The 12,341-nt window shown below is 39.9% G+C and overlaps 1 protein-coding gene across 2 annotated transcripts in view; it reads left to right on the forward strand.

The window, feature by feature from the left end:
• The window catches only part of zgc:110045 (uncharacterized protein LOC664755 homolog), a 233,645-nt gene extending 223,523 nt beyond the window's left edge, over window positions 1-10,122 (forward strand). Inside the window, exon 13 of one of the 2 annotated variants that reach the window (XM_060825478.1) lies at window positions 9,909-10,122. In XM_060825478.1, coding sequence (XP_060681461.1) covers window positions 9,909-9,993 — 85 coding nt within the window. In that variant the 3' untranslated portion in view covers window positions 9,994-10,122. Of the gene's footprint in view, window positions 1-9,770; window positions 9,844-9,908 lie in introns of those variants that run through there. The other variant, XM_060825480.1, reaches the window with a different exon arrangement.
• The last annotated feature ends 2,219 nt before the right edge of the window (window positions 10,123-12,341 follow it).

A 12,341-nucleotide genomic window follows, 5' to 3' on the forward strand; every position in this document is an offset into this window, starting at 1 on the left:
TGCTGCCTCACAGTGCCAGGGACCCGCGTTCAATTCCCACCTCAGGCAACTGTCTGTGTGGAGTTTGCACATTCTCTCTGTGTCTGTGTGGGTTTCCTCCAGGTGCTCTGGTTTCCTCCCACAGTCCAAAAATGTGCAAGGTTAGGTGATTTGGCCATGCTAAATTGCCCGTAGTGTTAGGTGAAGAGGTAAATGTAGGGGAATGGGTCTGGGTGGGTTGCTCTTCGGAGGGTCGGTCTTGGGCTGAAGGGCCTGTTACCACACTGTAAGTAATCTAATTTAATCTAAACCTTCTCACCAGCACAATTTAACATAAAGTTCATAACAAGGAAAGGGATGACAAACCACACGTGCTGACTCATGTGCTACAGGCCAATTTGATCCTGCAGTCACAGAAATATATCTGGCTAAGTCCCCTGAAACATTGCAAAGCTACATCTTCTAAGTGGAGCAGTCTGCAATGGTCATGACCTCAACAATGTCCTGGGTTTGGGAACACATGAAAAGCTGTCACAAAAAAATGGCCAACCTGATAGTGACTCCCTTGGTGTACATGCAGTGCAGCAAATGGATACAGGATACCTTGTGCAGTGACATTTGTTTTCCTGGTAGTGACGAGAGAGCAGCTCAGATGCCTGAACAGGACTATTTCATGGGTGGCAGATTGATGGCTAAATGGAATCAGTGATAACAGCATGCCCAGCCACTGGGACATCATTCCAAGGACTAAACAGTCTTAACAGAATGTTGATGGTCCACACAATATTGGAGGAACCTCACCATCCTCTGAATTCTTAGCCTCTTAGCTAGATGCATGATCCACTTCCTGTTCTAATTACCACTGAAATTCAAGTAGCTCAATGGTAAGTAGGACCTATTGGATCCCTGCACAACAAGCTGACTGCCATGATCCTCACAGCTGTATAGCCAGGGAATCGAGAACCTTTCGTAAAGCAATGAGGGATGTGCTACATGATCTTGCTCTTAATTTGTATGTTTGTGTAGGAGTTTCTGAGAGTGAAGGAAACTGCATCAGTAATCAGGTCACTGTTGTGTAAGTTTAGCTGTGTAAAGTAGGATGCAAAATATCTGTGTAGGGAAAAAGAACTCTTTATTTGTGAAAATATAGAATTTTATACAATTTATCACTACACAACAAATTTAAATGTCTTTATTTTCTCCCCTGCTATCTCAGCATAACATTCAGTTGGCCTTCATAAATAGAGTCATAGAGTCATATAGCACAGAAACAGACTCTTTGATCCAATCAGTCCATGCCGACCATGTTTCCAAACTAAACTAGTCCCCATCTGCCTGCACTTGGCCCATTTCCCTCCAAACCTTTCCTCTTCAAAAACATCTCTATGTGTCTTTTAAACATTGTATCTGTACCTGCATCCACCACTTCATTGGCAGTTCATTCCACACAGGAACCCTCTCTGTTTAAAAAAGTTGCCTCTCTTGTTCTTTATAAATCTCTCTTGTCTCCCCTTAAATATATGTACACTAGTTTTAAAGACCCTTGTCATTCACCCTATCTTATACCCCTTATAATTTTATAAACCTCAATAAGATCAGTCCTCAACCTCCTACACTCCAGTGAAATATGCCCCAGTCTTTCCAGTCTATTTTTATATTTCCAGCCTTCTATTCCCGGTAAATCTGAACCCTCTCCAGTTTAATAATATCCTTCCCATAACAGGGTGACCAGAACTGAACACAGTCCTCCAGAATAAGCCTCACCAATGTCCTGTACAACCTCAACATGATATCACAACTCCTATTCTCAAAGGTCTAAGCAATGAAGGAAAATGTGCAAAAACACCTTCTTAATCACCCTGTCTAGCTGTGATGCAAATTTCAAAGAATTATGTACATGAACCTCTAGGTCTCTGTGTTTTACAACACTACCCAGCGCTCTACCATTAGTTGTATAAGTCCTGTCCTTGTTTGTATTACCAAAATGCAATACCTCACATTTTATCCAAATTAAACTCCATCTGCCGCTTCTCAACCCATTGACCTAATTGATATAAATCCCTTTGTAATCTTAGATAACCATATTTACTGTCCACTAGACCACCAATTTTGGTGTCCTCTGCAAACTTACTAATTACGCCTCCTATATTCTCATCCAATTCATTTATATAAATTATGAATAAAAGTGGATCCAGTACCGATCCCTGTGGAACACCACTGGCCACAGGCCACTAGTCTGAAAAATCAACCCTCCACCACCACCCTCTGTTTCCTACTGTAAAGCCAAATTTGTATCCAATTGGCAAGCTCACCCTGAATCCCTTGTGATTTAACTTTACTATATAGTCTACTATGCAGAACCTTGCCAAAGGCTTTACTAAAGTCCAACTAAACGACATCTGCTTCTCTGCCCTCATCAAATTTTTGGATTATTTTGTTAAAAAACTTATTCAAGTTTGGGAGACATGATTTCCCTTGTACAAAGCCATGCTGACTATTCCTAAGCATTCCTTGCCACTCCAAATGCATGTTAATTCTAGCTTTCAGGATCACCTCCAACAACTTACCACCACTAATGTCAAACTCGCAGATCTATGGTTCCCAGGCTTTATTAAACAATGGCACAACATTAGCCATCCTCCAGTCCTCTAGTACTTCACCTGTGCTTACAGATGATACAAATATTTCTGTTAGGGTCCCCGCAAATGCCTCCCTAAGTTCCAACAATGTCCTGGAATATACTTGATCAGGTCCTGGCGATTTATCTACTGTTATGTTTTCTAAGGCCTCCAGCACTTCCTCTTCTGTAATGAGAACTGTTTTCAAAACACCAATTTTTATTTCTCTGAGTTCTCCAGCTTCCATTTCTGTCTCAATAGTAAAATATTCACTTAATATTTCTCCCAGCTGCTGAGGTTCAACACAAAGGTGACCTCATTAACCCTTAAATGATCCTACTCTCTCTCATTATTCTCTTGCTCTTAATTTATTTGTAGAATCTTTTTGGATTATCTTATCTGCCAAGTTTATCTCATATCCCCTCTTTGCCTTCCTGTTCCTTCTTAAGAATGCCTCTACGCCCTTTATGCACTTCAAGAGATTCAGTTCATTCTAGTTGTCTACATCTAATATGTGATTCCTTTTTATTCTTGACTAGAAACTCAATATCTTTAATCTTCCATTGTTCCCTAATCTCCCCAGCCTTACCTTTCACTCTAACAGGAACATAATGCCTATGACCTCTTGTTATCGCATTTTTGAAGGTATCCCACTTGTCAGTCATCCCTTTACCTATTCCAATCAATTTTTGCAAATTCTTGTTTCATACCCTTAAATTTTGCCTTACTCCAATTAAGAAATTTAACTTTTATGGAAGACTTATTCTTTTCCATCACCATTTTGAAACTTATAGTATTATGATCATTAGTCCCAAAATGTTCCCTTACTAACACTTTGGTCACTTGCCCTGTCTTATTTCCAAAGAGAAGGTCAAGTTTTACTCCTTCTCTAGTAGATAGTATTGATAAAGAAAATTTTCTTGAACACATTTAAGAAATTCTTCACCATCTAAACCTTTAACACTATGGCTGTCCCAGTAATTGTTTGAAAAATTAAAATCCCCTACTATGACAACCTTATTATTCTTACATTTATTTGAGATCTCTCCAAATATTTACTTCTCAATTTCGCTCTGACTATTGGGCAGCCTGTAGTACAATCTCATCAAAGTGATCATCCCTTTCGTATTTCTAATTTCAAACCATATATTTTCAGAAAATGTCCCCTCAGAATTATCTTCTCTAATTACTGAAGTAATGTTTTCCTTAATCAAAAATGCAACACCCCTCCTTCTCTTTCCCCTCTTTCTATCCTTCCTAGAACATCTAAAACTCTGAACATTGAGCTAACAGTCCAGTCCTTCCCTCGACCATGTTTCTGTAATAGCTATGATGTCTGAGTCCCATGTTCCCATACCCACTCTGAGTTCATCAGCCTTACCTGTAGACCTCTTGCACTGAAATAAATGCAGTTTAATTCTTCAGATTTACTTCATTATCTGACTTGCTCTTGTCTGTCTTTTCTAATTAACTTGCACTTTTCAGAATCATCCTCATCTTTCTATTTTTGCTGTTACTTACGAAGCCCCCACCTATCACTCTAAGAGTTTACAGGATCCCAAAATAGAGCTAGGGAATCTCCCCACCAGGAAATTCGTCCCTTTCCAGTTTAAACCAATCCTTTATGAACTGGTCTTTTCTGTCTCAGAAGTGATCCCAATGATCCAAGAAACTGAATCCCTGCACATTGCACCACCTCTTCAGCCATTGATTTATCTCTCTTATTCTTTTATTCCTTCCCTCATCAGAACCTGGCACCGGAAGTACATTTGATGTTCTGTTTTTAACCTTCTACCTAACCTCTTATATTCACCCTGCATGCTTTAGCTCTTTTCCCAACTATGTATTTCTCACTAATGTGTACAACTCTCAACTTTTCACTCTCCCTTTTGACAATATGCTTCAACTGAATGTCCTTAATCCTGGCACTGAGAAAGCAACATACTATCCGCAGAACTTCCTCAGAGTTCTGATGAACGATCACAGAACACAAAACTTTAACTCTGCTTTTTTTCCACACTTGCAGCTAGACCTGCTTAACTTTTTCAGCAATTTCAGTTTTTGTTTTTGATTTCCAACATCTGCAGTTCTTTCGGTTTTTATCTATACTATCCTAGATTCAAGCTCCCTGCCACAAAATCTCCTGTCTGTGTCCCTGACAGGAGAATCCAGTATGAAATATAAAGACCATAAGAATTATACAAGAAATCCTGCAACTCAGAAGCAGCTTTAATATCCATACTACTTTCAGTTAATTTTGAGAAGAATCCACATTTATGATTGCAAGAAAGAATTTCCAATGCCCTTCCCTTGATGTCTCCAACATTCGATTCTGATTTCAGCCTTCACACTCAGGAAAGTGCCATGCAAAGTGCCATTGTACTGAAGGTCTCTGGCCATGAGGTTTCCTGCATTCATTAGTAATACCCTCAATGACAATGCTTTCTACCCTTTCTTTAAGGTCTCACCTATGAATCTTCCTCTTTATTCTCATCTTTCTGCTGAAATTCTTCCTCCTTCTGTTCACTATCCAAGATGAGGCTTCCTTGATTAACCTTTAATATATTGCTCTGCAGTTTATGTAGAAGTCCTTATTTTCACATGGGCAGACCACCATCCCTTAAACCTGAGGAAACTAGTTTAAAAAAATCACACAACACCAGGTTATAGTCCAATGGATTTATTTGGAAGTACTAGCTTTCAGAGTGTTGCTGCTTCATCAGATAGCTGTGGAGCAGGATCATATAAGCCACAGAATTTATAGCAAAAGATCACAGTGTCATGCATGCAACTGATACGATGTATTGAACAAACTTAGATTGCTGTTAAGTATTTCATATTTTAGAATGGGTTGCAGGTTTTGGTTCATTAATAGAAGGTGCTAAAGGTCACTATCATAAGAACAGGGTACGATGCTCAGCTCATTGATCACCAGCTCCGATGTGCCACAGTGAGAAACCGTAATGACCTCCTCAGAGACAGACACAGGATCTGACTGATAGGGTACCCTTCATTATCCAGTACTTCCCAGGAGTGAAGAAACTACATCATGTTCTTCGCAGTCTACAACACATTTTTGACGAGGATGAGCGCCTTGCCAAGACCTTCCTCACGCCTTCATGTCTCGCCTTTAAACAACTGCCAAACCTTAAACAGGTCATTGTGCACAGCAAACTCTGCAGCCTCAGGACAACATCAACCACAATATCACACAACCCTGTCGGGGCAACTACTGCAAGACATGTCAGAGTGTCAACATGGATACTACCATTACACATGGGGACATGTACACGGCAGGTACTCACTTAACTTGGTCAACATTATCTATCTCATACACGGCAGGCAAGGATGCCCCGAGGCATGGTACATTGGCAAGACCAAGCAGACGCTACAACATGATGAATGGACACCGCGCAACAATCGCCAGACAGAGGTATTCCGCCCAGTTGGGAAACACTTCAGCAATCAGGGACATTCGGCCTTGGATCTTCGGGTGACCATCCTGCAAAGTGGACTTTGAGATATGCAACAATGCAGAATGGTAGAGCAGAGGCTGATAGTCAAGTTCAGTATCCATGAGGATGGCCTCAACTGGGATCTTGGATTCATGTCACTCTACTACACCCCACTACACTACACATTCTCACACACATGCACATACATGCACACTCTTACATATTCACACACTCATGCAGACCCTCTCTCATACACACGCTCTCTCTCAGACACACACGCAAGTACACCCCACGAGAGGCACACACATGCAAACACACAACCTCACACGCACTCATTCTCCATCTATTCCACTCATTATTTTGTACACCTCAATCAGGTCTCCTCTCTTCCTCCTTCTCTCCAGAGAGAAATGTCTGAGCTTATTCAACCTTTCTTCACAAAACAAGCCCTCCAGTCCAGGCAGCCTCCTGGTAAACCTTCTTTGCAGCCTCTCCAAAGCCTCTGTATCTTTCCTATAGTAGGGCAACCAGAACTGGACATAATTTTCCAAGTGTGGTCTCACCAGGGACTTGTAGAGCTGTAGTAAAACCTCACGGCTCTTAAACTCGATCTCCCTGTTAATGAAAGCCAAAACACCATATGCTTTCTTAACAACCCTGTTCACTTCGATGGCAACTTTGAGGGATCTATGTACTTGCACACCCAGATCCCTTTGTTCCTCCATCTGCCATTTCTAGCCCAGCTCTGCATCCTTTCTATGTTGTGCTGCAGTCTACAGTAGCCCTCTATACTATTGATGACAACTCCAACCTTTGTGTCATCTGCAAATTTACTAACCCACCTCTCAACCTCCTCATCCAATTCATTTATAAAAACTACAAAGAGCAGAGGCCCAAGAACACAGCCCTGTGGGACCCCACTCAATACTGACTTCTAGGCAGAATACTTTCCATCTACAACCATTCCCTGTCATCTGTCAGCCAACCAATTCTGAAACCAGATAGCCAATCTCCCTATATCCCATACTTCCTGACTTTATGAATGAGTCTACCATGGGGAACCTCATCAAATGCCTTATTGAAGTCCAGATACGCCATATCCGCTGCTTGACCTTTGCAAACCTGTCTTGACATCTCCTCAAAGAACTCAATATGATTTGTGAGGCATGAGCTGTCCCTCACAAAGCCATGCTGACTGCCTTTAATCACATCATGCTTTGCCAAATCATCATAAATCCTATCCCTCAGAATTCTTTCCTTTACTTTGCTGACCACAGATGTGGACTGACTGGTCTGTAATTGCTAGTGATTTCCCTATTTCCCATCTTGAAAAGAGGAACAACATTCACCTCCTTCCAATCCTCCGGTATGACTCCCATGGAGAGTGAGGAGGCAAATATCCTTGCCAGTGGCTTAGCAACCTCCTTTCTCACTTCCCATGGCAGCCTTGGATAAGTCTGGTCTGGCCCTGGGGACCTATCAATCTTAATGTTTTCCAAAGTTTCCAGCACATCAACTTCATCAATCTTGATCTGGTCAAGAAGTATCCCAGCTCCTCTAAGTTTTCATTTACAACAAGTTCCCTTTCCTTAGTGAAAACTGAAGCAAAAAAACTCATTTTGGTTTCCCCTATCTGCTCAGACTCCACGCACAAGTTCCCTCTGCTATCCCTGATCAGCCCTACCTTCTGCCTGATCATTCTCTTATTCCTTACATATGAATAAAATGCCTTTGGGTTCTCCCTAATCCTTCTTGCCAAGCCTTTTTCATCCCCCCTCCTGGCTCTCTTCAGTCCCTTTCTGAGCTCCTTTCTAGCAAGCCTGTAGTCCTCTAAAGCTGTGCTAGATCCTTGCTTCCTCAACCTTACATAAGCTGTTTTCTTCCTTTTGATGAGTAGCTCCTCTGTTCTCATCATCCAAGGTTCCTTAATCTTACCCCTCCTTACCCGTCTCAGAGGAACAAATTTGACCATCACTCGCAACAACTGCTCCAGTCTCCACATGTTTGCTGTGCCCTTTTTGTGGAACAAATGCTCCCAGTCTGTACTTCCCAACTCCTGTCTGATAGCATTGTAATTTCCTTTTCCCCAATTAAATATCTTCCCTCGGTAACTACTCCTTTCACTCTCCAAGGCTATGCTAAATGTAAGGCAGTTTTGATCACTGTCACTACAGTGCTCTCCCACCACGAGATCTGACACCTGTCCTGGCTCATTGCTGAGCACCAAATCCAAAATGGCCTCTCCCCTCGTCTGCCTGTCTACATACTAAGTAAGGAAACCCTCCTGGACACACCTGACAAAATCGGCTCCATCCAAACCATCAGCACTTAGGAGGTTCCAGTCGATATTGGGAACATTGAAATCACCCATAACAATAATCCTGCTAGCTTGAGAATGCAATTTGAAAGAAGTTCTTGGTTTTACATATTAGCGAACCAAAACCTGCAACCCATTCTAAAAGATGAAAGACTTAACAGCAATCAAAGTTTGTTCAATCTACCGTATTAATTACATGCATGACACTGTAATCTTTCACTATTAATTCTGTATCTTATGATCCTGTTCCACAGCTACCAGATGAAGGAGCAATGGTCCGAAAGCTAGTAATGTCAAATAAACCTGTTGGACTATAACCTGGTGTTGTGTGATTTTTAGCTTTGTCCACCCCACTTCAACAATGGCTCCTCCACATCTTAGGAAACTAGCAACTGAAGCAAAACCAATAACTTCCTGAGCTTTTGATGCAGCATTTGTCTCAAAAAAGATAAACTGCTCATCTTGATGAAAAAGCTATGTGCTTTTGTCTGTGATATACCAGGTTGTCTGTGGAATGTTTACATGAATCTCCAGCAAAAAAAAACAAATCAGTGCCATAGTGACCCCTAATAGTTCTTGGAGTGTAGGCTTCTGACATTCACGTTGTGGGGTACCCTCCCAAGCAAAGAATCCTTTTGTTGCCAGCAAAGTGTTAAGCGTGTTAAAAGTATGAAGAAAATGCTGCAATGATGTTGCTCTACATCAATCTCAAGCTCTTTCTGACTTGGAAGAAGGGGTTATGACTCAATTTTGTTAATGCTCACAGAACATACACCAACAGGTGAAAATAGTGCATTTTAGGAGAAAGGAAAGTGTTGCACTTTTTAAAGCACCATAATGACCCTCAATGGATATTATATGGAGTCGTGATCCAGGGCCTTTCTGACAAAACAGATGGCTGTATGAGGACAGTTTGGGATCAAAAAGGAAGAAGATGCCCATTTTGCCAGCAAAATCTCAATGGTCTCAGGTTTCAAATATAATCAGGAAGACAAACGTTTTATACCAACATCTCTGCTCTTAAGTTCTATTCTCCTAGAAGTGGATTTCCTACAATTAATAATCTGTATGATTCCTTTTTCCAAAATATTTTGGAAAGCAAATAGATTTTTGAAAAAACCTGTAAGTGCACAGATTCGTGCAGCAGGAACATAGGAGAAAATCATAAATTACAACAAATTATCTTTCTTTTGTAAACATGAAGTTATTTAACAAAATGCAGTCCCAATCTTTGAGGAAAGTACTGATTTAAAAATAAGTAATTACTAGTTAAATATTGATTGATATTTTAAGATTAATACTGTTCTTTAAGTTTAGATTAGAAATCATACAGTCAAACCTCTTTGTAGTGAACTTGGTTATTACAAACCTTCCATTAGAACAATTTCCTTTCTGTTACAGCATATAGTGTTCAACCCCTGTTAAAATCAAGCAAACCAGCAACTGTTTCTCAATGATTTACAGCTCAACTCCCACATTTGCAATGGTTTTACCCCATTATTATGAGCTGGTCAGTAGTCATTGTTTTGACACTCACAGGAAGTGCGCAATGACATCACCAGGCATGGTTCCAGCTCATGTGCGACAGTTGGAAAACCCAGTGCAGCAGCTGTGTCTGTGGTAAAGGAATAAAGTCAGCTCAACCCTCGATAGAATGAAGTCCCAATGAGGAGAACTACTTGGCCATTCCCCGTGGGTTTGTAATAATGGGGTCTGACTGTATATTGTTAATATCTCCAAGTTGCATTGAGAAAACTTTAAAATGTAATATTCAATAGCCAGTACAAAATTTGTGTAAAAATATTAATTTGGTAGAATGCCTATTCTAATATGATTTTAAAACAGTATTATTAAATCATAGTTCCAGCACTAATATGTACTGTAAAGTTAAAAGGAAGGTTTTGTTGCTTGTTAGAAATTATCTTGTTATACCAATAGTTATGTGTCTAACAATCAGTAAGCATGTTATTATCATAATATAATAATTTTATAACTTTTCTTATCTAAAATTAAGTCAACTGATCTTTTGCACTTTTACTTATATCTAATAGTGTACAATGTATTATAAATGTATATGTGCTATATCAATATGAAATGTGAGAAAATATTGTTTTAATTTACCCTTTATACTCCAGTAATTTGTTAGTGTATCTTTACATATAAGATTAGTGCCCTTGTATAAGTTTGGTTTATAAAGCATAACTGCGCACTTCTAAATGAATTTTAATTCTTATATTTCAATTAGTATTATATTTGAAAATCTATTTTCAACAATACTGCAACAGCTATGTTTGTATTGTACTGAAGGAGGAAATGGAAACAATGCAACATTTAATAAATAATGTGGTTTAATTTTAATTACAATTCAATGAACCGGTCTTAAAATTTTCTGACTCCTTGAATTTATCATGTTGTTATTTTTCAAAATTATGTAAAATAACTCAGGCAAGAGTACTTATAGTAATATAATTTCTTATATGAAAAAAATAGTATTTGAAAACTTTTCCAATTCAGATGTTTTTATTTGTGCTGGAGATTATATCTTAAATATTTTAAATTCTTGGCTTTAAGTTTGCTTCTCCATCATTAGTCATTATATACATTTCCTCAGATTAATTTTACTCATGATATCAGATTTTTAATTTGAAAAGACTTTGAGGTCTCAGTAATGTTTCATCATCAAAATCATTAAATACCCTTTTGTTATTTCTCTTCTTTAACACATAACATGTTCCCCCCTTGATCCTAATCTCTCCTTTTTTACCTCCCCATTTCCCTTTCCATTTGTTGACCAATCTAATCCCACCCTGTGTGCGTGCTCCTATCCTTCCTCTCTTCCTCACCTTGGCTTGACCTCCCCAACTGTTTGTTCCTATTCCTCTCTTCGTTTGCAGCTTAGAGATGGCTAAAGTCAGCACCCAGACTGCTTCCGTCACGAACCCTGTTGACCTGAACGTGAACCTCTCTCAGTCTGCCATCCCTACCTCAACCCCCACCTCTGTGGCTGTTATGGCAGCAGCAGCTGCCTCCATGGTTAATGTGAATACCTCGTCTCCTTTACCAACACCCCACTATGCTGTTCCTGTTTCCAGTCTGCTTGGCATGAAAACTGTCCCGCTCCTGGCATTTAATGCCACAGCTGCTAGGGGTGTCCCTGGGAATTTAGCTGCTTATACTCCTAAAATTCCTTCAACAAGTGGGGTTAAGAAATCTGACCGGCAGAAGTTTGCTCCATACTGAAGTAATGTGAAGGCGGTTTTCAAGTCTCTACCAAATCAATAGCTAATAATAGATACTGAGGAAGCATTTTAAATGTTTATCATTTCTAACAGTTGAGATCTAAAATTGTCTTTCACGATCCATTACTATTAACAATATGATGCAATTAGTTCCAACAGCTAATTGACATACCACATAATAACATATTTCCCACAGTCTAAGACAAAATGGTAAAGAATTTTACTTTAAGAAAATTAGGCGCACTGTTTTTGTAAGTAATATTAGGCAAAAACAAACAAGTAGGAATTATTTCCCAGTAGAAAAATTATCACAATTTTCCACTGGAGAAGAGAAGCATTAAAACAAGTCAAACACAGAAAAAAGTTGAAGCAGAACGATAAACATTGTGAGTTAAATGTTTATCTCCACTGTCAGAGAGCAATCTATAAAGTGGAATGTACTGGCTATGGCCTCACATCACCACTGGTAATCAGTGGTGTCCTGCTGCAACCACTCCTTGGAGCCCGAGTGAGGTTAAATGTCAATCTGGCAATTAATGTGAGCACCACTCCCATTTCCTACTTCCCACCACTCTCCCCTCCACCTCACCAACAACCCCTCCATGTGAATCCCATCTGGCACTATTCACTTGTTTCCAGGGATGCAGAAATGGTCCTTGATGAAGGTTTTGGAGCATTACTAGCCACAACTGCCCTCTGCAGTACTATTGCCAATACAGAGTTGCTACCCCTG

This window comes from Hemiscyllium ocellatum, chromosome 5, assembly GCF_020745735.1.
Source record: "Hemiscyllium ocellatum isolate sHemOce1 chromosome 5, sHemOce1.pat.X.cur, whole genome shotgun sequence".
Taxonomy (NCBI): domain Eukaryota; kingdom Metazoa; phylum Chordata; class Chondrichthyes; order Orectolobiformes; family Hemiscylliidae; genus Hemiscyllium; species Hemiscyllium ocellatum.